At 42.0% G+C, this 12,295-nt stretch overlaps 1 protein-coding gene across 5 annotated transcripts in view; it reads right to left on the bottom strand.

The window, feature by feature from the left end:
- The window catches only part of LOC133483837 (calmodulin-binding transcription activator 1-like), a 71,725-nt gene that overhangs the window by 4,435 nt on the left and 54,995 nt on the right, over window positions 1–12,295 (bottom strand). For 2 of the 5 annotated variants that reach the window (XM_061785636.1, XM_061785639.1), the window contains 11 exons: window positions 10,617–10,762; window positions 7,444–7,628; window positions 7,288–7,366; window positions 6,936–7,203; window positions 4,786–5,294; window positions 3,846–3,994; window positions 3,703–3,764; window positions 3,518–3,633; window positions 3,312–3,380; window positions 331–476; window positions 180–251 (listed from right to left, as the gene is read on the bottom strand). In XM_061785636.1, the coding sequence (XP_061641620.1) occupies window positions 180–251; window positions 331–476; window positions 3,312–3,380; window positions 3,518–3,633; window positions 3,703–3,764; window positions 3,846–3,994; window positions 4,786–5,294; window positions 6,936–7,203; window positions 7,288–7,366; window positions 7,444–7,628; window positions 10,617–10,762 (1,801 nt within the window). Of the gene's footprint in view, window positions 1–8; window positions 40–179; window positions 252–330; window positions 477–3,311; window positions 3,381–3,517; window positions 3,765–3,845; window positions 3,995–4,785; window positions 5,295–6,935; window positions 7,204–7,287; window positions 7,367–7,443; window positions 7,629–10,616; window positions 10,763–12,295 lie in introns of all 5 variants that reach the window. The other 3 variants (XM_061785637.1, XM_061785635.1, XM_061785638.1) reach the window with 3 other exon arrangements.

The following is a 12,295-nucleotide window of genomic DNA, read 5'->3' as shown; positions in this document are numbered from 1 at the left end:
AGACTCACCCGCTTCAGGGGCCTATGGTCCATCAAAGGGCTTCGCAGGAACAGTAAAACAACAGCAGCTGTTAGCACCAATGCCCGTGTGGCAGTGGGCTGTGAATGCGTGTGTGGGCAATGTGCATGGTGTGTGGTCTTGGGTGTGCGTGCACGTGTGAGTTGATTTTTACGGCTCACCTGTGGCGGCATCGAAGCAGGAACCTCAGGATCTTGCGTGCAGCCTGGTTCTGTTTTTTAGTTAGAAGGTTGCTGCAGGCAAAGAGAGAGGTGTGAGTTTTTTTGTTTTTTTTTGGACAATGAATGAAGTGTATTTGTGTGTTTGAAGAACCTGAGGGAGTGTCTATAGGAGCGATAGTATTGCTGTATGAGGACCGCTGCTCTGCGACTCTGTTGGAACTTCCTCTTCTCATGAAAACTCCGGAAACGACTCTGGATCAGGATGGCTGCCAGGGTCATCCTCTTATAAAGTGCATACTGAAAACAGTAATGTTGTAAAGTCTGAATTCAACACTAAATGTGAACCTTTTTACTCCTGAACACAGGGTCTTTAAAAAGCTTCAAAAAGATGGCGGGCCCTTAAAGGTGCATTGTTACGGAAAGCTATTTGAGCATTTATTCGATAGCCTTGATATCAAGCTTCAGGTTCATGTTCGTCCTCACTAGTAATAATACAGTGACATTTAAGTGTGCAAGAATGTCATACAGTAGTGGAAAAAAAACGTACTAATGAGATACAGCCATTCTACTAATGCGATCGAGTTGCTCTACTAGTCAATGGACTCTATGCATGCAGTATTTCCGCGATTGGTGGATAGTGGGTTATTCCGGTCAGCATGTAAAAGCACAGTGACAACATTGGAAATGTGATAACATAGTGGCACACTTCATTGGAGCTATCCCCTCAACTTCAAAAAGGAAAAACTTGTTGCCATTTCGACCTCAAAAAGTACAGGCATAAAACTACTGAATATACCAATTACACAACCCCAGGTTATCACATATTCAACAACAGAGATTATTTTTCAGTCAGATGGGATCCCAGTTGCTTGGATCATACTGACAGCAGAAGATGGCATCTGAGCTTTTCACCGGAAATGCTTACCTGTGCATAAGGTCCCTTGTTTTACTAGTAAGGACCAGGAGCATACTAGTACATGTACAATACCTTAGGTTTGATATCAAATATACTGAATAAATGCTCAGTTTTCCATAATATGTAAGATACAAAATGGTTACATTCAGAATTAAAACAGGGGGTAAAAGTTACCACAGGCTCTACTGTAGTCCACTCTTATCACCTAAAATGCCATCTCATTATATCCAGTGGAACCCCCAAGTTTGATCATCCCCAAATATCAGAAAATTTGAAAACCGCAAAAACATTTTGTTATCAAAAGACGCACAAAAACATCAACATATCACGTGAGACTTCAGGTCAGTGAGAATTTAAACAAGCTTCGGTCAAACGTTTGTGCTGAAGGGCCACGTTTGATTTTTAAAATTGACAAATGGGCCAAGTAGTCCATAGATGTAAAAGTAAAGTTAAAATGTGTATATAATATATGTGAAATACGTAACATTAATAATAAACTAAAATTAATTGTAATTTTAAAAATGTTGATTATAATCCCTTTAATTATACTTATTTAACCAATTGTATAAATGAAACACAAATTGTCAAATGTATCAGTGAAATGTATTTTAGTCATATTTTTTCATTTTAATATTTACAATAAATCAACTGAATAAATCAATTTTAACAAATGGCCAATTTAATGCAACAAATATGACAGTACTCTTGCTAATGTAAATACAAAGTGGGCATTTCTTTCTTTGTGATGACACAACAGACAGGTACCAGCAATGACAAAGAGGAAAAATATGGACGTGCATTCATTCATTCATTCATCTTCTGTTCTGGTTATCCTGACAAGGGTCGCGGGTGTGCTGGAGCCTATCCCAGCTATCGTCGGGCGAGAGGCGGGGTATACCCGAACTGGACGCCAGCCAATCGCAGAGCACATATAAACAAACGACCATTCGCACTCACATTCACACCTAAGGGCAATTTAGAATCATCAATCAACCTACCGTGCATGTTTTTGGGATGTGGGAAGAAACCGGAGTACCCAGAGAAAACCCACGCAGGCCCGGGGAGAACATGCAAACTCCACACAGGCGGGGCTGGGATTTGAACCCCAGTCCTTAGAACTGTGAGGCGGATCTGCTAACCAGTCCCCCACCGTGCCGCCTATGGACGTGCAAAGTGTTTAAAGAAAACACAAAAAAACAGTCTGTGTCCTGGCTGCTCAGTTGACGATAATAATAATAAAAAATATCAGAACATACAACAGAAAGTGTGTTTTCAATTGCTGATTTTAAAGTTGAAGGTAATGGCCACGGACCAGTGCGCAATCGACAGCAGCTTGGTGTTTTATGCAAATTAGCCATGCGGTGGGTCTTTTGGTACATGCATCTCTGTCAAGGCTGATAAGTACACTATAGCAAAGTAATAAGACGACAGTAATAATAAAACAAGAATGGAATGTAGACTGCAAAAAGAGCTGGCTGTATGCACAGTCACTTGGTTCCTATTCCCTCTGCAGGTACTGTGCCAGCTATTATTCAAATGAACGTTTACTTTTTAAACTTGCACGATAACTAAAATTAAATGTTACTCCAAGCTTTGCGTGTTCAGTTAATAAAGGTTTTAGCACGGCAACAGTTCTGCCCAATTATTATGTGGTGTTAAAGCTTACTTCAAACTATAAACCTCTTCAACTGACTAAAGCAGATGTTCTCAAACTTCAGAGAAAAGTCGTAATGTTACAATAACGAACAAATATTTTTGTTTTTGAAAACTAATGTTATGAGAAAAGTCGTATTTTTTCAAGAAAAAAAAAGGACAAAAACCTATTCTGTCGGGATAAAATTTCCTAATCTTTTAAGAATAAAGTAATACTTTTCCAAGATAAAGTTGTAATATTATGATATTAAAGTCAAATAATTTATTGCAACTTATTTTGCAAACCCCCAAGCTATGACTCCCTGGACGCCAGTTTGAGAAACAATTAATTAAAGTACAGTTAAAAAAACTTATTCATATTTTTTCATCTACAGAGCATAGCCTTAGCATACAAACGACTTTGTCAAAGCATTTAATGCAAATGCTCATAAAAACATTGCTGTCCATCTGTTTTGTCTATGATACGCCTTATCATAAGTAGAGGTGAAAAAATGAATGATTAAACGGAGTACCTTAATTAGCAATGTAGGTCAGTTTAATGCTGTCTGAACATTGAATCGTACCTGCTTGTATCTCTTATAGCAGCGTTGAATCACTGCTGCAATCTCTTTGCGTTGTTCCTGAATAGGACCCTGAAGGGGGTGATGGTAAGAGTTTGTATATAAGATGCTCATGCAAGCAAGCAAACATGTATCAAGCAAGACAGATACATGACAGGAAGAGTATATACTGCAAAATTGAAGTGGAAGTCATACAAGATAATGGATACCTTGTGTTTTCTAAGGGAGTGCAGAGCATTCCTGATGGTCTCACACAGCTCTCTCTGCTCTGCTTCTGTCATGGCAAGAAAGGAGGAGTCCATTTTCAACCGTTCCACTTTCATAGCTGCAGAGAGGAAGGAGTTCCAGTCAGAGGGGGTGGACAGGGCTTGCTTAGTTTGAGAACTTTGCTCACCCTCAGGCCCTGAGTGAGAGTTCGGTTTTGGGCCGGGAGTCTGGGGCTTGGCATTAAGGAACCTGCAGAGCACGGCAAGCAAAGCAAGTATAGAAAACATCGAATGAGATTTCATAAAAACATTTTAGAATGGTTTGACTTACCTTTCAACCTCAGCAAGATAACCAGACAATAGTTTGACATCAGCGCTGAGGCCCACCCTTCCGGAGTCTATTTCAGTCTCCATGTCCTCCTGTTTAAGTCGAGCAGTGGATGTCTCCATGATGTGATCAGCAAGCATTGAAATGTCCATCTGCAACACAAACAACCATACACACACACACGCACGCATGCATGCACACACAAAATCAAACTCTACTCTGTGGGTCAACACAATCACAGGGCACATATAGACAAATAACCATTCACCATTCAACCGTGGAGTTTGCATGTTCTCCCCGTGCCTGCTTGGGTTTTCTCCGGGTACTTTGGTTTCCTCCCACATCCCAAAAACATGCGTGGTCGGTTAACTGAAGACTCTAAATTGCCCGTAGGTGTGAATGTGAGTGTGAATGATTGTTTGTCTATATGTGCCCTCCGATTGGCTGGCGACCAGTTCAGGGTGTACCACGCCTCTCGCCAAAAACTGGGATAGGCTCCAGAGGATAAGCGATACAGAAAATGGATGGATGGATTGTTAAAAGGTGTATTTTAATGCATTTGTGTGTTTTAATACTTTGAACATTTACATCTATATGGTCTTCCTATATCACCACTTTTCACCTAATCGTGGGGAGGAGGTGGCCCCGGGCATCCACTTGTCTATCAAATCGATATTTCCCCATTGAAATGCCAAAGTAAAAAAATAAACGTGAAATTACTGTACGTTGGGACAAGCGGGTTTCCCTGTTTGTCCCGTTGAATAAATGGCTGCAAGAGCACGGGTGAATGTCTCCTTTTTTCCCACTTCACTCGAGCAGCTGCATACCTGAAGCTCGCTTGTGAATCAAATTTTGGCTCGTAACACAACTCTTAAGTTTGGGTACTTGTAAGTCAAGGTACCACTGTACTTTTTAATGCCTAGAGACAGAGGACTCTCCCTACCTGCAAGTCCTCTGTGTTATCCTGATAGGTCAGCAGTTCTGTCTCCTCCCCCCTGTCAGACAGGACTCTGTGGCGCAGGTGAACAGCCAGTCGCTCCTTCCCTAGAATCCTCCTTGCGAGGCTACGCTGCCCCAGAGTCTGTCTCAGGCTCCACCTGGTGCCCCCTCCAGATGCCCCTATCCTGGCCTGCAGGTGGGGGAAGGAGGAGCTGGAGAGCTGAGGACAGTCCGGACTGTAGCTGGCAGGGGGTGCACTCCGATTGCTGAGGTTGGGATGTTGGGTTTGTTGAGGACTTGATATAGGGGAAGCGTGAGTGGTAGGTCTGTGGTGGTTCGGGAGGGAGTTGAGGTTGCTGGAGATTGAGTTAGCGAGCTGTTGCTGAGTGGGTTTGAGTCTCTTAGCTGGGGGTGGACCCCCTTGCTCTCCCTGGGTTGTCTGTGAAGTTCTGTGTCCTGTTTGGTTCCAGGTCTGGTTGTTGGGCTGGCTCTCAGTCCTGGCTCTCCTCAGTTCTAGAAAAACAAGGAGATGTAGATTAAGACTTTATTAGCACTGCGTAATGTATATTCCCACGACACTGAGCATAAAATATGATTGGTCAGTTCATCTAAAACATGGATTTTACTTCAGTCTGTCCAAGACCATTTTTCAAAGAAAATGGGCCAACATCATGAAAAAAAATCCCTATATAAAATGTATATTTCCAATGACATTCACATTTACATCCATCCCAGCTTGGAGCGCTCCAACCCAGATACATGCTACACTCGTCGTCGGAGACCACTCTGGAAATCGTGGAGTTCGAGAAGAATGAAAAACCACCAGAAGGCAAAAGGAAAACCACTGATTTTTCAAGCGGCGCAAAAAGGTCCACTTTTTGAGTATCATGGCTCCGTAGGCAATGAATAACAGAACTGGAGGGGCGTGCAGAGGAGGGGACTTTAGGTGCCTCTCCCCTTTTGCCCTTGATGCCCAAGGTGCCTCTTTGCAAAAATGTTTTGTTTTATTTTATTTTTTTATAGATGTGTACGTGAGTGTGTGTAAGTGTGCCTGGGGCCTTCCATCCATCCATCCATCCATCCATTTTCTTCAACGCTTATCCTCACTAGGGTTGCAGGCGTGCTGGAGCCTATCCCAGCTATCTTCAGGGAAGAGGCGGGGTACACCCTGAACTGGTCCCCAGCCAATCGCAGGGCACATACAAACAAACAACCATTCGCACTCACATTCACACCTACGGGCAATTTAGAGTCTTCAATCAACCTCCAAGGCATGTTTCTGGGATGTGGGAGGAAACCGGAGTACTCGGAGAAAACCCAAGCAGGCACGGGGAGAACATGCAAACTCCACACAGACGGGGCCGGGCTTTGAACCCCGGTCCTCAGAACTGTGAGGCAGATGTGCTAACCAGTCGTCCACCGTGCCGCCAGCATTGCTGTAATTATTATTTTTTTAAATGACTAATGCTAGAATGGGCTAATTCCATTATTACATTATTTTTCAAGTTTATAGCAATGTTAGCATGTTTTGAATTAAAAAAAAATATATATAAAAGTATTAGAAGTTGTTTTGTCAGTTTTCATTCCACTGCTTTTAGTTTCAAAAAAAAAATCCTGTTGTATTTTTTTCAGTACTGGTATCGATGTTTTATGCAGGCATAGTATCAAAGTCAGAATTTTGGTATCGTGACACCACTAGTATACAGCAAATAAAATAACTTTAATCTATATTCTCCTGTTGCTTGCTGGAGTTGCAGCGGACTTTTTCAGAAGAATGTAGTTGAAAATGTTGAGATTTTTACATGTGCTTTGAAAGAGTTGCAGACACTGTGTTTTTGGCTGTCAAATGTATTTAAAAGAAAATTAAAACGAGAATGCTCTTTAACTGTTCAACCTTGTCATGTTTTTTTAAAATTGATTTTTATGGTCTTGGTCTTGTCAGGGTCTCAGCTTGTCTCGGTCTTGGTGTTACTCCCAAAAGTCTTGTCTTGTCTTGGTCTCGGTGAGTTCTGCTCTCAGGTAAGTCTTAGTTTTGGATAGCATGGTCTTGAGCACAACACTACCAAAAACTGTTGGGGCTGAAAAAAGTAACTCACTCCAGGCCGACTAACATATTCCATTCACACTGAACTGTTTATTGATATTTTCTCCCACCTGAATTTGGGTTTGAGGAGTGACTGTTGTTTATTCTGCTGAGCTCAGAGCCTCCTCTCCACCGGTCCATCCATATGTCAGCAGGCTGACTTGGAGCTTGAGGACTTTGTTGTAGCTGCTCCAAGAGTTCGGCCAGTCGTGTGTGGCCCCGGGATCTGGCGATGTTGAGTGGCAAGCGTCCCAGAGAATCGGGAATGGCCAAAGCTCTTGGGTCCCACTGGTAAAGCACCAGTGCTGCATCAGTATGACCCAGAGCACATGCCCACATCTGGAGAGACCAATGGGGATGTTGTCACACATGCGGACATGGAGAGAAGACCGCATAACCCTTAAGGAAACATTGATCACTCACCAGTGGTGTGCAGGAGAAGTGGTCGACATTTAGAGGATCCACCTCCAGCTCGAGGTCAATACTGTCTGCATGCTTGGTGCTGCAGAGCAAAATGGTCATGTGAGATTTATACGTCACATCCCTATTGATGGTCTGCTATGAGTGTTTGTTAATCACCGCCAGCGGATGAGAGTCTGAATGAGCCCAGCGTAGCCCTGAGCTGCAGCCAGATGCAATAAGGTCATTCCTCTTGAGTTCTTGCTGTGGACGAGCTGATTGGAGGAAGCCCAACACGGCTGTGACATCATCTTCTCACACACAACCACAACCCGACCCTCAAATGAACTGTGGTCGGGAGAGGTCTGGGGAAGAAATTGGCACAGTGATTTAAATGTCATCTGAGCTTCAAAGAGATCATTCAGTGTTATTAGTTTGGTGGCTTGCCTACCTCCACCAAGGAGGTCATGTTTCAATGTTACACAAGACGGCAAAAAATATTTCTACAAACCTTTGCCCCAAGGAAGAACTGGTTAATATTTGGTAAAAACCCAGGGAAAAAAATACAGTGGAGCTTTTACTTTGTTCTGTGACCACATTCTTCACTCAAAACACTCATAACGCAAATCATCTTTCCCCACTGAATTGAATGAAAATGCCATTAATCTGCCACCCCATAAAATGTCCATAGTGTTTATGTTTATTAATGAGCAAAATAGCACTTTATAGTATTGTGGCTTACTTTACCAAAAAAAAATACAGTAATAACATAATCAAGTAAAATATAAAGAATTAAAATGTGCATCATGCTTTACAGTAATTCACTGTGGTGCTCCTCCTGGTGCGCATCCCTTGGCCACCAGGGGGTTGTATAACACAGGCATACGAATATAAACTAAGTGGACGGTCACAAGTGCTCTGTAAACTGGAGTAATATTCGGCATTTTTTCACAGAGGTTAAAGAATATATTCTTGTGAGTAGTTTTATATTGTCTGTCTATATGTGTTGCTGTCCCATTTTTCAAATATGCATTTCTTAACCCATTCACTACCAGCCGTTTTCAAAGCAGAGTTCACAATATTGCCAGCTGTTTTAGAGCATTTAGAGTCCCCTTATACAGGACCAAAAGGACCAGAGACTCCTTTGTCCCCAGAGCAAAAATAAATAAATAAATAAAAAAGACATGTATGGTGTATTTTTTATTAAGCTGACTTGACTGTTTTAAAATGTATTTAGTGTTTCTAAAATGTTCTGTCTTTCACCCTGTTTGCAAGACAAGTTTCCCTTACGGGGACAATATAGTATAACGAACTGAACTGACCTAAAAATGTGGAACCAGCAATCAACCAAAAATATGCAATGGAAATAAGATTTTGACATTTTAACATAATTTGAATCTCCATGTTATAATGCATACTTTAAGAAGGGGGACTGGTGAGTGTGTTCCAACTATAGGTGGATAACACACATGGTAAGGTAAGGTCTATTGAGGAGGGTCCATCGGGACGCCGAACCTCAGATTCAGAAGGAGCAGTGTGGTTTTCGTCTGGACCGTGGAACAGGGGACAAGCTCTACACCCTGAGCAGGGTCCTCAAGGGTACATGGGAGTTTGGCCAACCAGTCTACATGTGTTTTGTGGAGGCGTTGGAACGTGTCTCTCAGGGAGTCTTGTGGAGGGTGCTCCAGGAGTATGGGGTACCGGACCCCCTAATAATGGTCCCTGTACAACCGGTCTCAGAGTTTGGCCTGCATTGCTAGCAGTTAGTTGGATTCATTGCCAGTGCGGGTTGGACTCCACCAAGGCTGACCTTAGTCACCAATTCTGTACATAATCTTTATGGACAGAATTTCTAGGGGATCTCTAGGGGACTGATTTGGTGACCTCAGAATTACAATTTGGTGACCTCAGTGTTACGTCTCTGCTTTTTGCAAATGATGTGGTTCTGTTGGCTTCATCAAGGTGTGATTTTCAACTCTCGCTGGAGCGGTTAGCAGCAGAGTGTGAAGCAGTTGGGATGAGAATCAGCACCTTCAAATCTGACACCATTGTACTCAGTCGGAAAAGAGTGGAGTGCCCTCTCCAGGGCGCAAATGAGATGCTGCCCCAAGTGAGGCAGTTCAAATATCTTGGGGTCTTCTTCATGAGTGAGGGAAAAATGGAGTGGGAGATCAACAGGCGGATCGGTGCAACGTCTGCAGTGATGCGGACTCTGCATCGGTCTATCTTGGTAAAGAAGGAACTCAGCCGAAAGGCAAAGCTCTAGATTTACCAGTCAATCTAAGTTCCCACCCTCACCTATGGTCACAACCTGTGGGTCGTGACCAAAAGAACAAGCAGATACAAGCAGCCGAAATTAGTTTCCGCCGCAGGATGTTCGGGCTCCCCGTCTTAGAGATAGGGTGATAAGCCCATTCATCCTGGAGGGGCTCAGAGTCAAACTGCTGCTCCTCCACATCGAGAGGAGCTAGATGAGGTGGATGCCCCCCTGATGAGGTATTCCAGGCACGTCTCACTGGGAGGAGGGCCCGGGAATGACCCGGGATAGCCCAAGATGTCTCCCGGTTAGCCTGAGAATGCCTCGGGATCCCCCCAGAAGAAGTGGTCGAAGTGTCTGCTGAGAGGGAAGTCTGGGCTTCCCTGCCTAAGCTGCTGAACCCACGACCTGACCTCAAATAAGTGGAAGAAGATGGATGGATGTTATAATGCATGCTCTGTCCAGCCAAACAACCAATGGAAATGTGTTTTATGTATCTCCATTCGCTGCCTGAAGGGTTTGTCAAAACAACACAATGTTTTCAGCCAATGCTTGACAATTAAGGTGTATTTTAGTTCAGATGTGTGCAGGTCAAAATTGGATGCATATAAGTTAATTACAAATTCTTCTGATTTCAATGTAATACATGCATACGGAGAGGAACATAAACGACTCAAACGTCAGTTGTAATAGAGTGGCAATATTACATTTACACATCTTATGGAAATACTACAGATGTGGAATTTGTGAGTCAAAATGTCAAAACATTAATTGTATACATCCAACAATGGCTGTGACAACATAGATCTGTTTTGGTTGCTAACAGTCTCTTGTAACTGTGGTCTGTTTTTATCTAATACTGTATATTGTAAAAACAAAAACAACAATTTGCCCCTAAAAAAAATTCAGATTTTAGCTAATCTTAATGATCAAATCCAGGCATGTAAAAGCAATCCAAATTAGGATTGTTCATCCTTGGTGGATGTCTAGGCTCTACTGATTAGCATTCTAATTTTAAATGAGTTCAGATTTATTTTACATTTAATTTACATAAAATAAATTCTTCACTCAAACAAATTGCATCTTTCTGCCTTACTTGAGACTGCTGTTCGGTTCCCCCTCCCTCTGCACCTTCACTCTTGGTTGCCATAGTTTCTGAGCAGGGGTTTTGATTGGTTATATCGGCCATCCTCTGTTCCATCTGCTCCAGGCGCTCCAAGATGGACATCCTGAACTGGGTATCTACAGAAAACATAACATGAATAGATGTTTTATTCAAAACAATATTTACTGTATATTTTAGGATGTCCAAAATAAAAGGCCACAGAAGGAGAAGGTTGCTTATGAGGGGCTTGATATAGAAGGATGAATAGACACCCAAGAACCATCCAGGATCTGAAACAGCACTTGAATGTGAATGTAATATAAGTGCACGGATCCAGCAACAAACTATGTTATTAATATTTTTACACGGTTGTAAGTGTGACAATTTATTTCTGTGCAGCTGCAGTTTGCTGCAGTGCTCATCATGTCACTCAGGCTCTTTATTTTCCCTCCTCTCCTCTCTGCTGTCAGTAGCACATAGACTGAGGAAAAAAAGAGGGCGGAGCTTTGTGAGTGACACAAAGATCAGGCTCCAAACATTGCAGTCCGCCAATCAGAGGGGGAGATTGTCAAACAGTCCGAAAAAAAAGCCAATCATATGACAAGTACCAGCCTATTCAACTTGATGTAAACAAAAAGCTTGAACCACATAGCAAGAAACACAATAATTTGCTTCAAAAATTGAAACAATTATTTATAATTGTTCTTCTTTTATTGATATTGGCAACCGCCAAATGCATTGCAATGAAGACCATAATTCTTGAGCAGCTCCGAGAGTCTACTATTTTTCAAAATCATTGCATGTTAAAAGTAATTTTATTGTATTTTTTTTTTATTTCAGAAGTTTGCTGTTGCTTTTGCAATAGTATTCATCCCAATGAAAACTCTTCATGAGCAACATCAGTTCAGATAATACAACTGCTCATCATTACACTTTTAATGAGATTGTTATAGCCCCTTGACTCTGTTGCATCCATTTTCAAGTAAGCAATTGGCATCTATAAACATGCCATAGATAATAACAATAACATAATGTCAATGCACACACACTGTTACACAGGTCAATTGGAGAAAATGTGCATGGCATACAGATAAATCATGAACAGCATGTTTAATATTGGTTGCTATTGTGTGTACAGAAGGAGGAGGCAAATGGCCTCCCTGCACTTGTTGTCGTGTTATTGTTCTTCAAGTCTGCTTCGAAGAGAAGCAACCTCTGAGATTTCTTTCTTTCTGTTTTTTTTTTTTTTTTTATATAGCTCAAACATTTAGCAAGCATGCAAAATGACTACCATTGGATGAAATTAATCTTCATTGTAGTCTAACAATAAATGTCTTTAATACAATGACACAAGACAAAGCAGTTGGACAATAACATCTGAATAAACAACACTTAAATCATGCACCCCATGGATGCAAAACAGCAATTTCCAGACATCAATTTTGAAATGAAATGATATCAGATAATCTACGAACCCAAACAGCGAGTGTTTCTTTATTCCAGTTTCTGCTCAACCGCCTGAGTTAGAAGTGTGCGACACACACGTCGATACTCCCAACAACAGAGAGTGAGAGAGGTGGTGAGAGAGAGGGGATGAGAGAGAGAGAGAGAGAGAGAGAGAGACAGAGAGAGAGAGAGAGAGAGAGAGAGAGAGAGTAGATTGTGTGTGA

Source organism: Phyllopteryx taeniolatus, chromosome 9 (genome assembly GCF_024500385.1).
Source record: "Phyllopteryx taeniolatus isolate TA_2022b chromosome 9, UOR_Ptae_1.2, whole genome shotgun sequence".
Lineage (NCBI taxonomy): Eukaryota > Metazoa > Chordata > Actinopteri > Syngnathiformes > Syngnathidae > Phyllopteryx > Phyllopteryx taeniolatus.
The sequence above is the reverse complement of the archived record's forward strand: the minus strand, read 5'-3'. Positions and strand labels throughout refer to the sequence as shown.